This window comes from Ziziphus jujuba, chromosome 10, assembly GCF_031755915.1.
Source record: "Ziziphus jujuba cultivar Dongzao chromosome 10, ASM3175591v1".
NCBI classification, from domain to species: domain Eukaryota; kingdom Viridiplantae; phylum Streptophyta; class Magnoliopsida; order Rosales; family Rhamnaceae; genus Ziziphus; species Ziziphus jujuba.
The window spans coordinates 28,305,106-28,318,783 of NC_083388.1; the positions used below are offsets into that span (position 1 = coordinate 28,305,106).

The following is a 13,678-nucleotide window of genomic DNA, read 5'->3' on the forward strand; positions in this document are numbered from 1 at the left end:
AGCACATACATATCATCTACATATCCGAAACCCCTTGTAATAAAAATCAAATCACCGTCGACTACCATCCATCAAACCCAAACTTAAAAAAAAGCCCTGAAAAATCAAAATGATGAACCCCCACGTAGCCAAACAGACCCATCCCTGCCAGACTCTCTTCCCACTGCACAAGCCATTCGTCCATGTCAGCTGTAGCTGGAATGGTTCGGTATTTACAAAACCCTCCTCCTACTTCCCTAAGAAACAGAATAAAAGGAGGGTTCGGATTGGCTTCAACCCTAGCACCATAAAAGCTGTTGTAACTCCTAGCACTGCCACCGAAAAGTCTGTCAATGTTAAAGCCATTCTGACCGTACAACGTACGGTCGGAGGGTTTTTGTCAAACATTGGTATTGAGCGAGGACTTGATGATATTAAGGATGTGCTCGGCAAATCTCTGCTTCTTGAGCTTGTTAGTGCTGAGCTTGACCCCAGTAAGTAATTATATTCAATTTTGCCTAACTATATTCAAACCCCAATTTTGACCTTGTTTAGTTTATCAAACTACTATAAATTATAAATTAATGCTTTTTTTTTTTTAAGTAACGATTTTTATTTATATATGTAATAATCTTTCTCACCTTTTTTTTTTTTTTTTGGCGTTCTAATAGAATCTGATATAAATTAGTTCATAATTTTACTTGGTTTGAAATGAATTTTTTATTATTATTTTTTTTTTGGTGAACTTTGAAAATGGAAACTTTTGATAATATTTAAATAAGTTTTTAGTTCACTAACAGCGAGTAGAGTTCTGTTTTTTACGTTGAGGAAGAAATTTTTTTTGTTAAGAAAAATTATATTAATTAATTAAGTGAAATTCATGTTCAATAAAATAATGAACCTTTTGACCCAGGGGTTCATTTATTTCTTCTATTTTTTTTATCTTTTTTTTTTTACTTGATTATTTAAGATTATAAAAAAAATTTAACAGGTGTATTCAATCTAGTTTTTTTTTTTACTTGATTATTTAAGATTGTAAAAAAAATTTAACAGGTGTATTCAATCTAGAGTGTAATGGATTTAAAATAAATTATAGATTTTAAAGAATTTTATAGATTATAATAGAATTTTATAGATTTCATAAAAAATTTATAAGAATTTAAAAAAATCTTTAGAATTAAATTTGGATTTCATATTAACAATTTTTTTTTATAATTACACTGTTAAAATTATTTTAAATCTATTAAAATTTATTATTTTTTAAAATTAATGACTTTTTAAATACTATTAGATTTCAAAAGAATTCTATAAAATCATAATTGAATACACCTGAATTTTAATATACTTTTATAAAATCCATTAAAATTTGAATTAAATATTATTTGATTTACATAGGCTTTTTTAAAACCTAAATCGAATACCTTCAAATTTTTAAACATTTTTAAAAGCCTTCAAACTCTAAATTGAATATATTCCTTAAAAAAATATTAAATTATATCCATCATGGAACCAGTAGTACTCAAGTATAATGAATCCAGTAGTTTTACAATTTTTTGATTAATTTTTCAGAGTCTATTCTAAGTCTTTTTAAACTTGCCATATTTAATTAAATTCAACGGAAATTAACATTTCCTAATGACCTGCTAATTTAAGTATGCACACACACACACACACACACACACACACACACACACACACACACACATCATCATCATCATCATCCAACAAATTAATTAAAGGAAAAAAAATCCTCATCTATATTTTGATTCTTCTACCTCTCCTTTTTGTCTTAAATGAAGTTAAAGAAAAACTGGTAGAGGAGGATGGATAACAAATAAGAAGCAGCAAGATTTATGGACGTATAATAATGTTACAGTACATATCAAGATTGGAATGAATCTAGTCATAAATATTGGTCCCAAGTACCACAAATTATACGTAGACAGGAAAAGGAAATTTGTGGCAGACAGCGATCAACATTGATGTACAATGGTCCCTCCCAAATCAACAAATTCTCAATTAATGGTCACAAAATATTTGCTATTTAATTAATTCCGCTAGTTACTATGTACATATGCATATATATATATATATATATTATGGTAAAAATATTGTTATTTATTATTATTATTATTATTATTATTAATGACAAGCACTATTTTATATATCAAATATTATTTTTTAAAAATTCATTTTATTATTTATTTTTTTAAAACATTAAAAATAAATTTTAATGAAAACTATTAAAATTACCATTTAATTTATAGATTTTTATCATTAAAATGACCATCAATTATAATAAATAATATTTTTTATAATAATTATGATTTTTTATTTTTCTAAAAAGAAACTGGACAAGAGAAGAGAACGATCAAAGGATTCGCGCACAAAACCGACCGGGATGGTGAGTTGGAGTTGGTGACGTACGAATCAAGCTTTGAAATTCCAGCAGAATTCGGAAGGGTTGGTGCAGTTATAATAGAGAACGAGCACCACAAGGAGATGTTTCTCAAAGATATCGTGTTGGATGGCTTCCCTGACGGTCCCGTCAGTCTCAGTTGCAACTCTTGGCTTCACTCTAAGTATGACAACCCTCGTAATAGGGTCTTCTTTACCAACAAGGTCAACCTTTTTAACCATTCCTTTATTTATTTCCTAATTATATAAATATATATAGGTTAAACAATAAAATATAATTAATAATTAATTCTGATATGACATAGGATGAAGACGAAGTTCATTTAACTATAGCCACACGTGATATTAATTCATATTATAAATATATAAACATTGACTGGCTTATTATTATTTAAAAAAATATACAACGATTAAGGAAAAAAAATTAAATTACTCATGCTTGCCACTAAAAAATTATAAATTCAAAATGCATAATAAAGGAAAAATTTATTATAAATAATTTAAAAAATGATAATAATGTTTTGGATGCTAGTCAAGCATGATAGTGGCTAGAGCCCTAGTGGGCCGCCCGCCATACCGGACCGTTTTTGTCCGGCATGTCAAAGTCCTAATAAGGACCACAACTAATTGAACCCCATTTTATTTGTAATTTGGTATCAATCAGGAGAACTCAGAGTTGAAAAGACATGTTTCATTTTCATTTTGTTTATAACTTTTGTTTTGTAAGAGGAATCTCTAAGAGAGACGAGATCACACGATTACGATACATAAAGGTAGACAGAGTGGTCCCCCAAAAGTTTATTTATTCATTTTTTTGGGTAAACACTCCCAAAAAGTAATGAATGATCTTATAATACACATATATTATGATGCTATATAATGTATATTATCAAGCCCCCTATAGCCAATAAGCAATGATCAGTCAAAAAATAAACCTACTTAAATAATTATTCATAATAATAAAAATAATAAAGCTAATGCTAATATTTTTCACAAACTAAGCACATATATTTGTTTTTCCCTATTTTTTAACTCCTCCAGTTTTATTAGCCCTCAGTTAATTTGTTAATTTAGTAGTGTGTTGCAGTTAAGAGGAGGTAGTGTTTAATTAAAACAGATAATTAATTATATAATTAAGGAAGAAAATGAAGTTGATTTGATTATACAATATAATAATAATTTTGGTACGAATATGGAGGAAGCAGTCATACTTGCCATCAGAAACACCAAGTGGATTAAGGAGATTGAGAGAAGAAGAGCTGGTAATATTGAGAGGGAATGGGCAAGGAGAGCGCAAGAAGTCTGAGAGGATATATGATTATGATGTATACAACGATCTTGGTGATCCTGATAGTAATGCCGATCTCAAAAGACCTGTTCTCGGTGGCAAAGACCAACCCTATCCCAGACGCTGTAGGACTGGCCGACCACGCTGTGAAACTGGTACGTGTACTAGCTATGTAGTACTATTGTTAATTAGTATTTTTAATTTTGGTGTATGTGTGTGTGTGTGTGTGTGTGTGTGCGCGCTTCTTTAATTTTCAAATATGTTAAAAAAAAAAAAAAATTTGCAGATCCACTATCGGAGTCAAGAAGTAGTGACTTTTATGTGCCACGGGATGAAGCATTCTCGGAAGTAAAGCAGCTAACGTTTTCAGCAAAGGCGGTAGATTCGGTACTGCATGCATTATTGCCGTCTTTAGAGACGGCCATAATAGACACTGAGCTTGGATTCCCATACTTCACAGCCATTGATACCCTGTTCGACGACGGCGTTATTCTGCCTCCCCTTAAGGAAAAAAGCTTTCTCAAGACCATCGTCCCCAGAATTGTCAAGGCTTTAAGAGATACCGATGACATTTTGCAATTCGAACCCCCCGAGCCTATGGCCAGGGACAAGTTCTTTTGGTTCCGGGATGCCGAATTTGCCAGGCAAACTCTCGCCGGTCTCAATCCTTGCTCCATCCAGTTAGTCACCGTATGTAATCTGTATTATTCATTTTAATTCATTCTCAATTGGGATCGATTTAATTATTAAATATTGCCAAAACTAATTAATAATTTAATCAATTAATGCAGAAATGGCCATTGAAGAGTGAATTGGACCCAGAGATCTACGGCCCTCCTGAATCAGCAATCACGACTGACATGGTAGAGCAAGAGATCAGAGGTTTTATGACCGTTGAAGAGGTAATTAATTAATTAATCATGTCAACAATAAATTTTATTTTATTTTATTTATCCCAAGTCCTAATTTTTGTTAATACTACTAATTGGAAAACTATATATTTATTATTATTATAATATTAGTATACATGATTAAATTATAATGCAGGCAATAAAGCAAAAGAAGCTGTTTACATTGGATTACCATGATCTGCTATTACCATACGTGAGCAAAGTAAGAGAGCTGAAAGGCACAACGCTGTACGGATCTCGGACACTGTTTTTCCTGAACCCAGATGGCACATTGAGGCCTCTGGCCATCGAGCTCACTCGCCCTAAAATTGGCGATAAGCCTCAGTGGAAGCAAGTTTTCACACCCTGTTGGCATGGCACCGGCATCTGGCTTTGGAGACTTGCCAAAGCCCATGTCCTTGCCCATGATTCTGGTTACCACCAACTCGTTAGTCACTGGTTTGTACCTATACCTACCAAATTAGTCCCAATTGCTAGCTAGCTAGTTTTAAATTTTTTTTTTTAACCTTAATTAATTATTTTTCCTTAAAATTAATTGTCATTATGATTTCCGACTCTCCTGGGTGCAGGCTAAGGACACATTGCGCCACAGAGCCTTACATAATCGCCACCAATCGGCAACTGAGTGTGATGCACCCAATCTATAGACTATTGCACCCACATTTCAGATACACAATGGAGATTAATGCTCTTGCTCGACAAGCTCTAATCAACGCTGGCGGCATTATCGAATCCTCATTCTCCCCTGGCAAATACTCCATAGAGCTAAGCTCTGTTGCCTACGACAGGCAGTGGCAGTTCGATCTACAAGCCTTGCCTGCTGACCTTATCAGCAGGTAATTAATTAATTTATTAATTGATTATAACAATCTTGAATCTTGATAATTAAATTAAATTAAAGTTTTTATGATGTTTAGTATTAGTCAATTAATTAATTGAGCTTCTTTGGCAGGGGATTGGCCGTGGAAGATCCAACCGCTCCACACGGTCTCAAGCTAACAATTGAAGACTACCCTTTTGCCAACGACGGTCTGGTCCTATGGGATTCCATCAAACAATGGGTCTCCGACTACGTCAACCACTACTATTCCGGTGCGGCACAAATCCAGTCGGACGAAGAGCTGCAAGCATGGTGGACGGAGATCCGAACCGTAGGTCACGCGGACAAGAAGGACGAACCGTGGTGGCCAGAGCTGAACACACCTCAGGACCTGATAGACATCATCACCATCATCGTTTGGGGCGCGTCAGGTCACCACGCGGCAGTCAACTTCGGACAGTACGCGTACGCTGGCTACTTCCCAAATCGCCCCACTGTCGCGAGGACTAACATGCCCACGGAGGAACACTCGAAGGAGGACTGGAACAACTTCTTGAAGAGACCCGAAGGGGCGCTTCTGCAATGCTTCCCTTCTCAGATCCAAGCGACAAAAGTGATGGCAGTTTTGGATATTCTGTCGAACCATTCCCCGGATGAAGAGTACCTTGGGGATCAGTCGGAGGCTGCTTGGGATGAAGATCCTGTTATAAAGGCCGCCTTCGAACGCTTCAATGGCAGGTTGAGGGAGTTTGAAGGCATTGTTGACGAAAGGAATGCTGACAACGATTTGAAGAACAGAAGTGGAGCTGGTGTTCTTCCTTATGAGCTTTTGAAGCCGTTCTCTGAGCCTGGCGTCACTGGGAAAGGTGTTCCCTATAGCATCTCCATTTGAAATTATCGGGCCTCATGCTTACCTGATATTTTCACCCAATTTTAGTGGCTGTTAAAAAAAATTTAACAGTGAGAGCATCTTTAAAGAAGCTCTTTAAAACAATATTACCTTTTTAATGATAAAACTCTTTAAAATTAGAGTACCTTTTTAATAATAAAAATGATCTTCTAAAATAAATGGTCGAATTTTAAAAAGTTTTTCAACAGTGTCTTTTATATGAGGCTCCTTATTTTTATTTTCTATAAATATTTATTTTTATGTTTGTTTTTTTAATTTTTATTTGATTTTTTGTTTTATTTTTATTTTTATTTGATTTTTTATTATTAATAATTAAAAGATAAAAGGAAATAAAAATTAAAATAAATTTGTTCCAAAGCTAAATTTACTATTTATTTTAAAAAGTTTAAATAAAAAATATATGTTTTTAAAAATCTAACCTTTTAAAATAAAAAATATAAAAAAGATAAAAAAATTCCTTAGTGATACTCTTATAATCCTATTATTAAATTCATTAAACTTTTATAACAAATCAATGGCAACTTTAAATCTCTTCTTCTATTTGTGTAATTGTTTGGGAGTAAAATAATTAACATTGGCCAATGTCCCAAGCCTATCCCAAATCAACCTGCTGCAATTACCCCTTCCTTTCCCTGTGTTTTCTTTCCTTCCCCTCTTTCTTTGGCAAAATATAAAAGAGAACAACACCATAGAACTTCAACAGAAAATCAAACAAAAAAAATAAAAATAAAGATAAAAATAAGAGTAGAAAATCAAATAGAATTACAACAGCCCGAAATTCTAAAATGAAAAAAAAAAAAAAATGTTTCGAAAGTAAGAAGAACAGCAATGGGTTTTTGCTTTTTTCATTACAATTTGCAAACCCTTAATTTATAGGAATGAGGAAATGTGCTCAAAAAAAAGTTTCTTGGGTTTCCATTGAAACATGGATTGGAAAAAAAATAATAATAATAAAATAAAATAAAAAATCGAAATTGAATTTCCATACCAGGTTGAAACAAAGAAAAAGCCAGCTTGAAATGCCAAGATTTTATAGAGGCAGAATCAAGGTCCCATGAAAGCAAAGCTAAAGGCCTTACACACCCAGCTTGATTGCAGTTAGTTAATCTCAGATTTTCTTACATTCCCTTTATGAACATACTTACATCTTCTCGCTCAGATTTTCTTCAAGAAAATACTTACACACGCAGATTTTCTTCCATTCCTTTTATGATCAATAGCTCCAACCAAGCCCTCCTTTTCACAATCAAGATCTTTACTCATCAATTACAGATGGTTTCGGTGGACTTGGACCTAACAGTAGGAGCTCAATCAATGTCTCTGATGAATCGTCATCCATTTCGTGACTTATCAGTTGGAGACGACTGGCTACTAGAGGAGGTGGCTTGTCCGGGAATCAGTGTTTATGCTCCATCTCATAGTTTTTATGTTCACCTGAGTATCACATGCTACTTTTTTTTTTACGGAATTTGTGAAAATTTAAGAGATTTGGTATAGATAGGGTGTCAAAATTTTTTTTACAGCCTTTAAGGGAAAAACTTGGTAAAAATAAATGATACTAAAGTGTATTTTTGCCTTTAATTTTATTTCAATTTAAATGCTATATAACCAGTAGCTTTCTTCTTCACTTGATAATTACCTACTTCTCATCTAATTAAATGGTGTTACTTATAGTATCTCCATTAGTTTTTTTTTTTTTTTTTTTGGAGGGGATACTAAGAGTCTTTTCGGCTATTTTGGCATGACGGAGAGGGTTAAAAAGTAGAAAACAAAAGGGTTAATAGTACTTGGTTACTTTGATTTGTTGGATTTTATAATTTAGGCTTTTAATCTTAGAAAATAGAGATTCAGTATCTTAATTTTTAAATTTGTTGTAAATTGATTTAATTCTCAATTTTGATCAAATAAATTAACAATGGTTCTGCATTATTTTAGTTAATCAACATCTTCATCTTTTTCCTCTAGACTCTACTACAAGTTATGAGCAAAACTATTATTAATTTGCTTGGCTAAAATTGAAAATTAAACTAATTTGCAACAAAATATAAAAACTAGAACATAAATCATTATATTTGAAATTAAGGGTTTGAATTATAAAAACTTATAGATCAAAGGTATCAAAGTGCAAGTGGGCTTAGTTTGATATAACTGTAGCTTTCAAAATATTCAACTTTAACTGTGCTATTGGATGTATAATTCAAAATGGGTATATTATAACTAAAAAGTACATTATTTATTATCATTTATTTACTTGTAGTATAATTTTATTATTATTACTACTATTATTATTATCATGTGTAGCATAAATATATATTTGATAAAAATTTTCTTTTCATGACAATTATAATTAATCTATATAATATATAAAAAAAGAAAAGTATGTTCCATATGTCATCCTCACATTTTTCCAATTTCCTTCCAAAACCATTAATAAAAAAAATTATCTTTTCTTCTTTTTATTATTTATGATTCTATTAAAATATTAATCAATATCAAATATAGCAACTATTTAAAAATACGAGATTTTTTTTTTATTGATTATATTAAAAAATATAAGTTTTTATTATTATAATAATATATAATTGATTGAAAGAGTATAAATTTTTTTACCTTTTATGGAAGTATCCAAAAATATATAAAATCTATTATTATAAAATAATAAAAATATATATTATTATTTATTAATAATAAATAACTATATATTTATTATTATAATATTAAAAGTATAATTATCATGGATGTGAAATGAGCATAAAGTTGATTACTTGAATATTATATATCTCAAACGTAAAGTAAAAGAATAAAATATATATTTTTATTATTATAATATTATATATGACACAAATTGTATTTACGTATATATGGTTGCTTAATCAAACATTTTTTAAATATTTTATATATACAAATGTGATTAAAAAATTATACATTATATATATTATACTTTTATATATTATACATATTCTATTTTTATACATTACATAGATTGTTGGTAATAATATATATTATATATTGAAAATTTTGCTATAATAAATATTAACATACATATTAAATGTAGGACATAATTAAATTATATATATATTATTGAAATAAAATATATACAACACGACATAAATTATATATAATTTGATGCATATATATACAATTTAGCTACCACAATATATCTGTATTATAATGTAAAAATCGATATATATGATAGCGAAATTGTATATATATATATATATATCTTTTTAAATTCAGAATATTATTAATTAAGTTATAATAATCATAATAATAACAATAATAATTATATTATATTATAAAAATTTAATATAAGAAAATTAACTACTTGCAAGAAATCAAATAATACATTTGAATTTAAATTCCATAGATAGAAAATATTATATAAATATATTTGAATTTGAATTAAATTATTTAAATAAATTCAAATTCCATTGATGGAAAAAAGATAATAGGTAAACGTTTTTAATTGAATTCCATAAATAAATTACCTTATAAAGTAAAAATGTTTTTATAGGATAAATAATAATAATAATAATTTCATTTTATTGTAAGAATTTAATATAGAGAAATTAATTATTTGCAAGAAATCAAATAATATAATTGAATTTGAATTTGAATTTGAATTTTATAGATGGAAAATATTATGAAAATATATTTGAACTTAAATTTTATAGATGAAAAAAAAATTAAATGAGTACGAAAATTGTACGTGTATAAGAAAAATTAAATAGGTAAAAACTTTCAAATTTGAATTCCATAATTAAATATTATTATATATAGTGGTCAAATTTTTAGTTTTTGACAAACTTATGATATTATATATATATATATATATATATAATATTTATATTATATATAAAAATAAGACAGTTAGTAAACAAATTTTCATGATTAGATTTGAATAGAATTAATTGTTATAAATTATTTTAAAATAATTTATTATGATTATACATATCATGTATTGAATGGGGATTAATACTAGTTGATTAAAAAAAAAAAAAAGATCCTATAATAAATGAAAAAAAAAAGAGAAAAGAAAAAATGTTAATCATACATATTGCTTGTGATCCATCAATAGCAACCAAAAAAATGGAAAATTATTTTTTAACATGAATCTATTGGCATCGACAAATTCAATAGATTTATTACATTGTTTAATGGAATACAAATGGATTTAGGATAAAAATGATATTAATTTTTTTAATAAAAGTTAAAATTGAAAATTTAATTATAGATAATTAAATAAGCTAAAATTAGCATCTCAAAAGTTAGTTTTTTATTGCTTCTCAAAAACAATTGTTAAAAAAAATAAACTTTTAAATTTGAGCAAATATGTAAAGTGATTTTGAATTCTTTAATAATAAATTTTTGAGCTTTAAAATCAATCAAAACGAGCTTTAATTCAAAAAAAAAAAAAATTTCACAAGTGTCGACAAATGCTTGATTTTTTTTATTGGTTTTTTTTTTTGTTTTTCAATTTCATACGTAAACCACAAAATTATACGCATTTTGCAAATGGAAACCAAGGATAAGGTTTTATTTATTTATTTAATTTTATTTTTTTAACTAAAATTGAAAATTTATTGAAACCAAAAAAAAAAAAAAAAGCTCGAAACAAAATAGCCTAGCCACATAAAGTTTCCTCACGTACACTTTCCTATGTCATGATGTCCACAACTACTGGAGACAAACCACACCGATTCAACAAAACCACAAAAGGATTGTTAACATGCTGCGTGGGCTAATCTATTAGCAGACCTATGAGCCCAGACAATATTTAAATTGACAAAATTAGATAAAATCAACAAAATATCATTAAAACACTTCAGCAAAAAAAGAAAAAAAACAAAAAAAAAAAGAAAAAGAAAATTGCACTTCTCTCCCTCATCTTCACCGCGTTGGCTACATGGAGGGCATCTGATTCAATGATGACATTAGCCCACTCCTGTAGATTGGCCACCTCCTGTAGATTGGATAAGGTTTTGTTCTTATATCTTATATTCGGGCCACATAATTCACAGAATAAATCAATTTCTTAACTTTGTAGCTTGGTGGAATTGATTAGATATACATTTTTAATTAATTAATTGATCACCTCCATTTCCAAGCGTTCTTGTCATATATGATCGTCTACTTTTCTTTCACGTGTGCCTAATGTTATCGTCCTCATTTTTTTTTTTTTTTTTTTGGGATCACTTTATCGTCTTCAATTCCACCAATAATCATCATGAAATAAAAACCTAAAGTTTACTATCCACTACTTTATGTGATGTTGAAACAAGCAAAGGATGTGGCAAAGAAAAAGACAAAGGTTATTAAAAGAGAAAAGACCCCAAAAAAAAAAAAAAAAAAAAAATAATAGCGCAAGCTCCGCCCATGGGGGCAGGGTACTAGGATGTAATTGTGCTGGCTGTTGAGAGGGTACTAAATGGTCTGCCCAGGGTTAGTTCGTCCGGTTGGAGAAAGGTGTCAAATTCACCTTGTACAGCTTTAAAATAATACAGAACATCCTTTCGGCATGCCTCAACAAACGCACCCTAAAGGTACTGGTTACTATCTACTACCGTGTATGGTATGAAACAAAGGATGTAGCACGGCAGTATGGAATTAATTTTGTGGTGGAAAATTTTGAAGGAGCAAAATTAAAGCAAATTTCATTTAAATTTGTTTAGTTTTGCTATAGTTATATTTATAGGCCAATTTTGAAAACTTGTTAACTTATCTTCAGTTTTTAATATTTATCCAAATAAATTTATTTGTCAGATTATTTATTTATTTATTAATTTCACAATTAAAGGCTACAAAATAGTTATAATTTATTATTTTATAATTGAATATTATTATAAAAATATAATTATGATATTTAACTATTAAAATTAATGATCAAAAATTAACTAATAGGGTTTAAGTGATGAATTTTCAAAAACCTGAATCTAATTGTAATGTGGACACAGTTGAAAGGTCTAAATAAAATTTTATTAGATTATCATTTCTTACAAAAACTTAAACTATTCAAAAGTGGATAATATTTCTTTTATATTTTTCATTAGCAATTGCGCTACATGCAGCGTTGCCTTTGTGTAGGAATTTTTTTTTTTTTTTTTTAAATTTTGGTCTTTACATGTGTTTGTCCTTGTTGGTGGAGTTGTTAGAGTTTTTAATTTAGGAGCTGTCTTGTATCGTTTTGCAAAACAATTTTTTATTTTTCAAATTGAGAAATGATAAAAAATGCATTTAGTAGCTTTATATAAAATTTAGAATTTGAAACATTCTCTAAAATATAAATAAATTTTAAAAGATTTCAAAATATGTTTTATATGAATTTGAAAAATTTTGAAAACAGATATATAATATTTATTATTTTCAATATAAAAATATTTATTTTATGTAAATATATAGTATATTTGACATATGTGGAACACTAATATGAAAAATGATTACCATTTTCAAAAAGAAATATTTTCTTTATCATATAAATATATACCATATTTACACTAGCCAAATATAATGTTATGATTTTTTTTTTCATAAAATATTTTGAATATATTATCAAACATGTTTTTCTAAATTCTAAAAATACAAAATCAAGTTTAGCATTTTCATTTTAAAAATTATTTTTAAAAACGTTACTAAATAGATTCATATTGTTATTCCACTTATATTTTTCACTAACAAACGAACGCATGTTTGGATTATTTACCCAAAAAACAAAAAAGGCATGTTTGGATTAATTGAATTAATGAAACACGCACGCGGGGACAGAAGCCATATTTGGTTGCATTGAATTCGTGAAACACGTACGTGGGATCCCAGAGTGACAGTATTCCATGGTTCGCCATGAAAGTATCGTCCATTAATATCCATTTCGTGTTTCTATTCTATTGGCCAAAAAATAACAAAAAAAGAAGGAAAACGTTCCAGTGTCTATTTGTAATCCACGGACAAAATAGATATTTAGATCTGACTCTAGAGTTCAATTGACAAGGTTATTATTTCACCCAAAAAAAATAATAATAATAAATAAATAAATAAAATTGACAAGGATAATAATTTCACCCTGATTCTTCAGCTAAAGCTAATAGCTTACTTTTTAGTTATCAGATTAAATTATTCATTATTTTTTCTTTTTCTCTCTTAAATTTTACAAGTTTTTATTTATTTATTTTTAAGTATCCAATGTTTGTACTTGTCTTTTTAAAAGTATAAAATCTAACGTTTAATATGATTTTATGAGGAAAGTCTCTAGTTTATTGTTTTTCACTTGATAATGTTTGTTACAGAGTAACTTATGCCAATAGTCAACAAATTTAATATCAAGGATTGTTGGAATGTCACAATGTATCATTAACTGT

General features: G+C 28.8%; 1 protein-coding gene across 1 annotated transcript; it reads left to right on the top strand.

Annotated features, from left to right (window-relative positions):
- On the top strand, window positions 1–6,485 carry LOC107412659 (linoleate 13S-lipoxygenase 2-1, chloroplastic). The gene is made up of 8 exons (XM_048468514.2): window positions 1–473; window positions 2,327–2,601; window positions 3,603–3,840; window positions 3,972–4,375; window positions 4,477–4,587; window positions 4,733–5,034; window positions 5,166–5,432; window positions 5,549–6,485. Exons 1-8 carry the CDS (start codon window positions 110–112, stop codon window positions 6,306–6,308), a joined length of 2,721 nt encoding a protein of 906 aa, XP_048324471.2. The 5' UTR covers window positions 1–109; the 3' UTR covers window positions 6,309–6,485.
- The last annotated feature ends 7,193 nt before the right edge of the window (window positions 6,486–13,678 follow it).